The following is an 11,294-nucleotide window of genomic DNA, read 5'->3' as shown; positions in this document are numbered from 1 at the left end:
CCTTAAATTCCCTTAGTTTTGCAGGAATCAGATAAAAGATATATATATATATATATCAGAGAAAACAATGAGACCAACACATCATTGAGGTTTGCAGACATTTGTTTACGCACAGCTCTCTTAAGGTCATGCTCTAACGTTTCAATCAGATGTTGCATGACCCAATTTTGGCCCAAGTTTTAGCTGCCAAACAGAGGGCCTTATATTTGAATCTGGAATAAAGTTTGTAGTTAACTCGATGACTGAAAGGTGCCCAGCTCCTGTGGCTTTAAAACAAGCCCAATTCATCATCCCTCCGCTACCGTGTTTGATAGTTGGTATCAGGTGTTTGTGTTGATATGCTGTGTTTGGTTTTGAACATTACGGCCAAACATCTTTATTTTGATCTTGCCTGTCCAAAGTGTCCAAGTGGGACACTGTTTTAAACATGGCAAACTTCAGTCTTTTTCTAATGTTACTATCATGAACTTTAATATTTAACACAGTAAGTGAGAAAAAATCTGTCAAATACTATATATGAGACATGAAGCCCCAGCTTCTGAACTTACAAAGCAATATGCTGAACTTTATATAACATCCCTGTCTAAATCTGAATAAAACTAAAACGGTAATAAACAGCCCAAGAAAGACATCCTTTTTATTGCTGTGACTTTTAGGGATGAAGCAGACCACAGAAGCACAAAGTCATGGTTGGCAGCAGCTCCAGGCTCCAACACAAGCCCGTTTCTCAGTCTCAGCCTTCGTCTACATAAAACACGGCTTTGTCCCGCAGTAACAAACAACCAGGAAGGAACAGGAGGCGGGATACTTGTTCCATCCAGTGTGTGTATACTGGTGTTGTCCCATCCAGTAACATTGTTGTTATGGGATACCAGACTTCCATGGTGCAGAAATGGTCTCACACACATACAGAGAGACAGTGTGCCAGAGACTGTTGCCACACTGAGCACAGGCCAATCGTATATCTGCCATCTGGAGGGGAGAGAACATACAGTGGCACTGCTGGCAGCAAACAAGATCATTACAGAACAAAACTGAGGAGAATTATTACAAACAGACTTTGGTGTGTAAGCAGAGGTTTTCCTTTGTTTGTAACTCAGTGTCTGGATTCTGCCCTATAAATACTACATGTCTCTTTCAGTATATTCGCTTTAACTTTAAAATTATTATTATTCTCTGTTCTTGCCATCAACTAAACCAGCTCTGTTTGCATTTTTGGAGTTTTGACAGCACCTAAAAACCCGAGTCACATCCAACTGTGTTTGGTTTGAGTGAACCTGACAAGTGAACCTGACAGGCCACATTATTAGATTTTCTCTTCTCCCTGCAGCCACAGATGAGACAGGGGAGTTTAAGCTGATTATGTGAGACACATTTTTATACAGTTTTCTGATGAAATGAATGGTTCAAACATCTGATTAGATAAACACGCAATTCAGTGAGCTGTAATAAAACATTGTTGGCACTATAAAGGTGGAAAAGAGCTATTAAAGAGTCGTCAGTAGTAATGGTCTCGTGATCTTCTGTGGCTTCAAAACGGAATAAACTAAAGAGTAAAAGTAGAAGCAGTACTTGCAGTTTCTTAATTTCAGTGGCTGCTCTAAATAGTTTAGGAGGACCAAAACATCCTTTAAATTCTTCTCCTAGTTCACTGATTTGACCAACTAGCATTTTTTTGTCAGTCTGTCTATGCTGGGTGTCCACTCTTAAATCAGACCATATACTGAAGACACTAGATTTAAGGTAGACTTACTAAATCAGAAAACAAAAGGCAAACCATTGTTCAGGTCACAACAGAATCCCTTACGGGTAGCCAGGACCAACTTTTATAGGAAAATGCAAGGACTATGGCAAAGACTAGGAGGAAGGACGGGACTATTTATACACAGAGGTAAGTGGAGAAGCTGGAGAATGGCATCCAGCTACAGACAATCCAGGCAACCATCAAAGAAAGACTCAAGAGGCAACTGACTTTCAAAGTAAAACTGAAAAATACCAAAAAACAAATAAATAATAGAATGGAACAATCCATAAATACAACAAACACAAAAATCTAAACTCGAAACTCTGGAAAATGCAGGAAAAATCTAAATAGAAACTCAAATGCAAACATATTCATTGAGGACTCCAAACTTGAGAACATGACCAAACACTGGGTCTGTGACACAGTCTCGGGAGGAAACCAGCCACAATCATGACTTCACTAATCTTCTATAATATTTAATGTTTATACATCAGCCAGAGTTAGAGCATACAAATTGCAATGTGTGCATACTTCAGATGCTCTTAGTACATCTCGTTTGGATCAGCGGCATCTTTAACATCTAGCCACAGACATCCTTATAAACACCTGCCGAGTCCTGTTACAGCCCCACAGTTTGCCATTAGGATACATACAGAGACAAACAAATTTTTAAGGTAAAAGTTAGAGACCATCTGGTCATAGTCTCACACCACACACATCCACACCAACAACTTGGACTACACCCATCCACCACCACTTGGCCTTTGTGATGATACCCCGGTACAGTTTTGACACTCTGGCTTTGAGAAGGAGTGTGACAGCAGTAGATTTCTGCCTCTATAACTGTTGATTTTTCTCTTGTGAAATGTGTCCTGAAAACATCTATGCTTCCATTGTAAGAGCAAAATGTGACATGCACGCCCACCATGAAGGAGTCCTGAAATCACTCGCTGGTAGCTGTCCTAGAACTGAAAGCAAAGAATCAAAAGCATTTTTGGACCAAAACAACTGCCATCTAACAACAAAATTGGGCTGTCAGTAGACAAGAAAACAACCCAAATAACCCCTTTCCTCTCATCTCTGCACCTGTGATCTTGATGAATTTCTAATGGGATTCTCCTCTTTTCCCCAGCCCATCTGTTAGAGGCTGGCTGAATGCGTGCAATGGGGGATACACCCTCACACTCAGAGCTGGCGCTCTCCCCGTCGTTCTTCCATTAACAGCAGATGTAAGAGACCAATTAGAGTGCTGAGCAGCCCCTGGGAGCTGCACCACGGATACCAGGAGGTTAATTATATCTATTCACCTTACAACCGGCCAAGGTTTAAAAACAGAGGTGTTGCCAAATCTTTGGTCCGTGACGAATCAATACGCTTATAGAAATAATTGCACAACACAGTCAAACCTACACTCATCTTTTCCAGGCTACAGAAGTGATCTTTAATTACTTTAAGAGGGTTTGGTGGTGCAGGATTAAGAGTGAGATCCATGCACAAACATTCACATACAGACATGCATGTGTGCACATGAATGCATGTACGCATACCAGTGCGCAGATGATCTGTGCTGGAAATAATTTGCATAGTAACTTGATTTAAATACCTTTATGTTTTTGTGTAACATTCAGATTAAAGAATACGTAACCAAATCCTTTATGCATTATATCTCTCTGATTGGGAACAACAGCCTTGGGAATACTTTGAGCATGAAAGAAAAACTAAAAATAATGCCACATCTTTGGGATTTTGCTGACCTGAGTGATTTATTAGTGGTCACCCTCCCCCACAGGTAAAATTCTGCGCTCTGCTGAGCACATTTAGTGTTACAGTGCAGATTGAGAGCATCCTACTCACTGATGGAGTACATGATCTTGTTTCTGGCACTTTTTAGGGGTATTTTTATGCATCCCTGACATACCGTTCAAGGACTCATGCTTGCCTGCATGCCTCCTGTACTGACATTGGAAGGTTGTGCATGCACATGTGCACACTGAACCTGAAAACGGACACATAGACACTCATACACAACCACAAGCGCATACATAACAGAGAGCAGTACTCTGCCAGAAGCATTAGTGAGACGCACACGCACATATATACACGGAGTCAGTGTATATATTTAGCACAGGAACTCACACGGTCCTGCTTTACATGCCTGATTGTTTTAGTAGGTCATGAGATGAGGATGCTTGGATGTGTGTCAGTGGAGGAAAAGAGAAGAATAGTAGACAGAGAAGAGAAGAAACACTTGACAAAAATTTCATCTAATTCCTAGTTGCTCTCCAAGAAGCTGCTTCCAGTGATTGTTCTGCTGATCACAAGACAATCATGCAACAATATCTGAGCACCTAAAATGTCTCAATAAAAAGGAAAAGCAGGGATAAAGCTATATTTTACTTAGCCTAAAGTCAAAAGAGCTTTCTGTTTTATAGAAGAAAGGAAATACCCCTGAAGTGAAGACAGATCTTTAATATACTGGGTACACATATGTTATATGTTCTCCTCACATGATTACAAATCACAATTAGATAAGAAGATATCATGTCTCAAGCACCTTATGTTGTAATATAAAGCAGTTAAATTTGAATTGCAGAAATTGAAGAAAAATTGCTATTAACGCAATAGAGATGAAACATTTTAAAGCCCAACTGATCAGCGGGTCAACTAAGATAACAAAGGAATACATTACTGTGTGCCATGCATGTTTCTTTCTTTCATACATAACCTTATAAACATACTTTGTACTATTCCTTTGGCTTTTAAGGCAGATTTGGCTTTTCATTGACCTCTGCATGTATGCATGTACTCGACAGATGTCAGTAACACGCTGTATAACTGAGGGTGGACACATTTGTGCCAAAAATTGCTCAGTGGGATCCTGGCTCATGGCCTAATCTTCCTCTTCCATGCAGATTTTATACAACATGCTGCAATACGCAGATAAATTCTCCACTGTGCACACAGTGGAGTGCACACTACGGGATGCCATATTTAGAAGTATTTAAGATAGAGATTTCATGAATAGCTGCGTCAAGGCTGCCGTGAAATGAACAGTTCGCACTACATAGGAGGCATGAATTTCTCACAAATCTCAAAAGCAGCTCGATGTAGGTGTAAACATACAAACATTCAATGACGGTAAGTACAGAGCCACTTTTCTTTTTTATCTGTTAGCAGCCAATGTGCCCCTATTCAAGAAAAAAGTGCGAGGCAAAGCTTATCAGGAGAAAAGTGAGAAAGAAACAGGGAGATAAGGAGTAGAGAGGGGGTGGGGGGGCGGCGTGACTCGTGAGTACTGAAGCCTAAGTGGCCTGGCTCAATATCTGACTGTCTGCAGATTTAAAAAAAAAAAAACACAAAACAGAAAAGCACTCTGAGCTCCACTTGGGGCACTCGCACAAGATCAAACAAAGAGCATGAGAAAGTCTGACGTAGGGATGAGGGAGAGGGGAAGAGCTCGAGAAGCGAAGGGCAGAAGAGTCAGAGTTTTAGAAATGAAAGAACTCCAGGCGCGCTGGGCTTGAGAGAGGGAAAAAATTAGACTAAATAGAGAGTGGTGTGTGTGTGCGTGTGTGTGTGTGTGTGTCTATGCTCTCACTGACACGGCCATAGGAAATCAATATCAAACTTTGCATGAATCAGCAGCTTTGGACGAGTTAACCCGTTCACGTCGATATTTATTAGACTGCTTTACGCGTAGGGCAGTTACAGATGACTGATGGCACAGAGACACATAATTTCCTAATACTTTCCTCTTAATGTTTCTACATTGATGTTTTTGTGCAGTTTTATCAGAGTGGAAGAAATTTCAGAGCACAGGCCAGTTTGCAGTGGGTTTTAGTAGGCTTTGATGGATAGTTGGATAGATGGATATGGAATAATCGAAGAGAAATAAAGGAATAAATAAAGTCAGAATGGAGAAAAGCAGGGAAACTAAAAACATGTAAAAGGCCCATAATTGATACGTAAAAGAGAAATGAAGAAACTACTTGAACTGGCTTTTCAAAACTAAATGGACTCTAACACAAATACATTCACCTCATCCTCCTCTCTGCCATCCCTCCTTGGCTACTGTGGACGGTAACGTGAGCGGGGCTTTAATCCTAATCCCTCTCCACGTGCCATCATCAGTCAGGGTTTGGATGGAGATACTTACAGAGCCACAGCCAAGAAGTGGGGGAGACTGGGTGAAGTCGTGTCACCTCTGCTGCGTATCAAGATTCCTCCAACAAACATCAAAGCGTTCTCCGTCTTTATTAATTTCCCTCCTTCCCCTACACGTCTGCTCCATCCGTCTGCCCTCCTACTAATTCTAACATCCTTATTTTTTCTTATGAACTGTTATCGGGATGTTTTCTTTATGTTTGTTTTTTTTGGCTCCAGTCTTTTCTTCTTCGCCCTGCCCCCTCTGCTGCTGGTGTGTTAAGTTGCCAAGGAGCCAGTGATGGTTAGGTGAGCGCACTCACTGCCAGCGTGGAGCATAGACATAAAGAGATGTTTAATCAGGTTTTATTAGCTCAAAAGATAAATGAACAAGTGATTAATAATAGTTAGAATGGCGATGTTGGACCCTGTGAGATGACCCTCAGATTGTCATCATCAGTATTATACTGTCATAAGTGAGCTGGATTTACTGGATTTTAAGGAATCGCATTAACTGATGTTTTAGTCTGGTGGCTTTGGATGTTTTAGCTGTGGCATCTACATGCTGCATTTTCATGCTGCAGTCAGATTTCTTTTGCTGTGTCAAAATCGTGTTATTAAAGAAATCTAGACCATATGTGTGATTAATGAAGTATATGCAGGCAGAACAGGAAACCACTGGGACGGCACTTGGAAGTGATGCACAAACACTCACTTAAAATGGGCAAGAACCACACCAGTTTGACTTCAGGACATCGGCAATCGCATTACCAGCCCAAGAAAACAGGCTAATTCAATGTAAACCTGTTCTGCAGAACTAAGGTGTTTGAAATGAGATTTTTAAAAGGAAAAAAAAGGATTCACGTCCTTCTTCACCTGTGTGTGATGACAGTGTAATGGCGCTAATTTTCATTTAGCCTAAGATAACGCTGAGCTCCCGAGGACAAAGCGTGCAGCCTGAACGCAGTTTAGCTGACCTAGTCTCTGAACATTAGTCTGGTTGGATGCTCCACAACACACGGGCCAGAGAAATGGAAAAAAAAAAAAGAGGGGAATGAATGACATCATTGACTTTTGCTGATCTGGGTTCAGCTGGACGGCAGAAGCAGAGCAGCATGATGTCATTTTGGCCTACAGAACCAAACAAAGCCCACAGTGGCCGAGCAGATGTGTGAGTACACTCCATACACACAACAGATCCAACTTGGACTGCCACAAACACAGATTTTTTCTCTTTTTTTTTGGTTTAAAGTGAAGCTCATGCACTAAGCCGACTGTCGAAACAACAAACAAGATGCTGCTTCCTCAGTTTGCGTGTGCGTTTGTGTAGCGAGGCAGAGAGAGAAAGCAAGAAGGTAGAGGTCGGAAAATCCCTGGCAACAGCCTCTGAGCGGCATGTCTTACTTCACTGACATCCCTTCAGAAAATTAACATGAACAACCTTGCGGTGTTGGACAACTCAAATCTGCTCACGGTCATGACTTGGCAAAACATGCAGCATGAAGAGAGGGAAAAAATCATTTAGCATGGAGTAACTCAAGTCAGTGAAGTGGTAATGTGGTGCAGCTGTCCTTTACTGCTCCAACGTCACACTTTTTCACCCTTCACTAAAACTAAACCTCAAGTCTGACACATCAGAAAAGCTGTACCTGCCACTGCTATAAAGGTCAGGCAATTCCTAGGAGGAAACTGCAGGCCTCCTGTTCTTCTACACTCGCTGCTACACCTGTTTTTCAGGTCAGTCCAACCAAACCAATGTCTCTTCTTATCACTGGCACTGACAGCACTTTACTCATCACACAGGAATGACCAGGAAACATTCGATCATGTACAAACTAGATTTGGCCTGATGCCTCGTCTTTTTTCACATATCCTTGTTCCTTATTATTCCCAGTGACTGTAGACACCAGGAAAAACGAAGCACCGTTTTTAATCAGTCTCCTATTTTACACTAGGGCTTCATTATTCTGCTTCTGTGAATTCAAAGGATTTTGTATTACATACTTATGTGCTTTGTTTTATCCAACAGCTGGTTTCGTTATGCTTGATTTTATCATTTTTGTAACCCTGTAATGGTGCCCAGTTTTCCTCCAAGTCTTATAAAAGGACTTCCAAAGGGTAAACAGGGTAAAAAGAAAACACATTTATGGATGAAGATGCTTTTCTTCTCTACTCGATACCCTTCTCTTACCCCTTTTTACCCCCCTCTTTGTCTGTATCTAAGCTGCTGTGGCTGGCTATAAATTTAATAAAGGAAATCCATACGGGGTGAAAGCTTTTAAGTAGTTTCACCTCATCAGTTATGCATTAAAATACTGAAGCGACCAGTAACCCTGGTGGGACATTCGTCAGTGCAATTCCACACCTCTGATTTGCTCGGTTGGCCAGTGGTATTCCCCTCATCTCACTGATTGCTGGTGCTTACACAGCACAGTAAATATTATTGATTTTCTCATTATCCACCAATGGCAATTATGTTACTCCATCCTTCAGCAGTGATAGCTCACGCTAACCACGACATCACAGTCACTGCTACGGACAAGCACAATAAAAGAGGGTGAAGTGAGTGTTCCCCCTTTCCATGTGATCAACATTTTAAAGCACATGTTAGTAACAACAACAAAACAGTGTCTGCTGCTCCCTATCACAGACACAGGTTGTGTTGGGGATAATCCCCTTATGTGTGTGTCACTGTAGTTGGTACACACCAGCAGTGACGCTATGAACAAACTGAGTCGTACAGAAAGAAAAAACTGTCCCGTTGTACTGGGATAAATGCAGGCATCACTTAAAGTATGTTGTCGATACATAAACTGAGCGTACGTCTCACACGAGGGCTCAGTCGTCAAGAAGAATGGGCGCATCTTGGAAATGAATCCTAATATTGATGTGTCATGCTGCTCTTCGCTCTTCCCTGAGTCACCCTCTCCCACCCATAACATTATCAGCCTGAAGTACGGTTTCTCCCTGTGCTAGCAAATAAATCACGTTGCAGCAGGCGAGCAGGAGTGTCCTGTTCTGTCACACCGTTTTGTCTCATTCGGCAAACTGCAGAATATGTACACTGTGTATACATTCATAACAAACCCTTCATCACATCGAGCAGAGCCGGGGCAGCGCTGTGAGCAAAGGACTGTTTCTCATCCTCCCTTCCTCTTTGTTTATTAGCTCTCTCCTGATGGAGGCTGTTGACATCAGCCCGGCCTTGATTTCAAACACTTCCTGTTAAATCTGCAGTGCTTTTAGTTTTTCTTTCATCCTGTAAATGTCAACCCGGGAGCGCCTGCTTTGACTTAAACATCCGTCTGTTTGACAGTAAGTCTAGTGATTAATCAATTGAAGAGCATCCAGATCTAAACAATGATGGAAAATGTTATAGTTTTACAAAAAAAACCCAGCTCATGTCTGCAACATCTAACACCTCTGCAGGGTGTCAAGTCACACCAGTCAGCTGGTGACATGTCAAATCCAGAAAGCAGCATGCAGTTCATAGTAGAGAGGGATGGGAGTATATGAAGGGTTAGTTTAGTTTTACCGTTGCAGAACTGTAGCAGTGATGAGGTGTCATATAAACTGCTGTAGCTGGAAAAACCGTCCTCCATTCTCAGCCTCTGCTCGGCACCTCTGTGCTCCCTCTGGTATCCCACCACTCCTTCGCTCCTTCTCTCTCTCTCTGGTGACTCCCCTACTTTAGTTTATCGCTCACTTGGCGTCCAAGGCGCTCCCTCCATTCACTCTGTACGGGTCAGGCTCCCTGGGTGAGTCACCATGGCAACCCATTCACTCCGATTATGTCATGTGAACTCCAGCCCCTCTTCTTTTCCAATCCCCCTCTCTCACAAAAAAAAAGAAAAGAAAAGTCCTGAACTACAGCAGAAAACACTCCCTGCAGAAGAATGACTGAACAGGGACACAAGTTAAGAGGCTGCCGGTCGTGTTTTCTTTTTCTTTCCCCTGTGATCGTCCTCTCCTTCCCTTCCCCTGGCTCCTCTTGTCCTTATTTCTCCAGCGTTCAGGAGAGACAGCTGTGTGTCGTTAGCTCTCGCTGATCTCCAGAAGAGAGAGAGAAGAGAAAAAAAAACAGCTTTAAGAGGGCTTGAGCTGACAGCGCAGGCGAGCTCTGGCACAGGCTGTCGCTGTGTATATGTGTGTATGTTTGTGTGTCAGGAGCTGTGTGAGTGTTAAGATAATGCTCGGGACAGCCCAGCCTTCCCGTCACACACAGCGTGGACGAGTCAGAGCGCAGGGGGCTGGGCCTGTCAGCTACAGCCTCCTCCTCCTCCAGCTTTAGTGGGAGCGGAGCGGAGGAGAGGAGGAAAGGGGAGAAGAGAGGACATGGTAGGGGAAGGAGACTTCAAGAGAAAGGAGGAATGGCAGGAGAGGAAATAGAGGAAGAAAGAAAGAAAGCAGATGGGGAAATATGGAGAAGCAAGGGCAAAGTGGGAGAGGAATGAGACAAGGGCATTGGGGAGAAGAAAACAGAGATTAGACAGGAGGCAGGAGAAAAAAAGAGCTGAAAGAGAAGTCAGCATAGAGTAGCTGGTATGTTATCCTCCTGCTCTCACATGCACAGCAACGTCACATATACTGTAGGTGTGAGTACGGAGTCACATGGGGACACACCACAACAAAACCGACGTCACCTCCTCCAAGCGTTTGAGCTGAACCTTGCCAAGGGGATCTCAGCTGTGACTAAACACGATTATCATTCTGTCCTCTGTCCGTCTTATCTGCCCTGCTGCAGACTGCGCAGAGACCGAGGGTTCCTTAAAACAAGGACGAGAGGGGGAGAGAATGAAAGGGAGACTATAGGGGATTGAGGAAAGAGAGAAATAAATGGAGGGTAGAGGGGGGAGGAGGAAAAAGAAATTGAGTGGTGCTCGAGGAGGGTGCTGGGTGTAGAAAGAAGGAGCAAATTAAAAAGTGAGCAGGGTGGGAGTTTTGTGAGGGTGGGGGCACCCTATAGAAAAAAAGAGACACAGAGAGAGGGTTTTGTATGTGCAGGAGAGGAGGGGTCTCACTGCATTATTTATAATTCAGGCTTGAAGGGAAAACTAATAAAGCCTAAGAACACAGTGTCTGTGGCCTATATTCGTGTCGGAAACACTTCCCCCATTTTTTCCCCCCGAGATCACAAGGCAAAGCCGACAAAAGTCACACAAAGGCAGGGAAGCTCTAAAGAGAGCAGAGGGACGAGCCCATGAAAGGATACATGATGTTTTTCATAGCAGTCCAGAACACGTGATACTATCAGTCAACACGATGCTCTGTTGGTGCAGGTACCTGTCACGATATCTCTGGTTTAAAGGTGACCCTGCTAGATTTGACCTTTTAAAAGTTCAATTCAATTCAATTTTATTTATACAGCGCCAAATCACAACAAAAGTCGCCTCAAGGCGCTTCATAG

General features: G+C 42.9%; 1 protein-coding gene across 7 annotated transcripts in view; it reads right to left on the bottom strand.

The window, feature by feature from the left end:
- eml1 (EMAP like 1) overlaps positions 1–11,294 on the bottom strand; it is a 52,679-nt gene that overhangs the window by 29,183 nt on the left and 12,202 nt on the right. For 2 of the 7 annotated variants that reach the window (XM_042218172.1, XM_042218173.1), the window contains exon 1: positions 9,423–10,170. The exons of 1 other annotated variant lie outside the window; for it this stretch is intronic. In XM_042218172.1, the coding sequence (XP_042074106.1) occupies positions 9,423–9,489 (67 nt within the window). In that variant the 5' untranslated portion in view covers positions 9,490–10,170. Of the gene's footprint in view, positions 1–9,422; positions 10,171–11,294 lie in introns of those variants that run through there. 4 more of the 7 variants (XM_042218174.1, XM_042218177.1, XM_042218178.1 and 1 more) reach the window with 4 other exon arrangements.

Source organism: Haplochromis burtoni, unplaced genomic scaffold (assembly GCF_018398535.1).
Source record: "Haplochromis burtoni strain Fernald_Lab_line unplaced genomic scaffold, NCSU_Asbu1 Contig_16, whole genome shotgun sequence".
NCBI classification, from domain to species: domain Eukaryota; kingdom Metazoa; phylum Chordata; class Actinopteri; order Cichliformes; family Cichlidae; genus Haplochromis; species Haplochromis burtoni.
The sequence above is the reverse complement of the archived record's forward strand: the minus strand, read 5'-3'. Positions and strand labels throughout refer to the sequence as shown.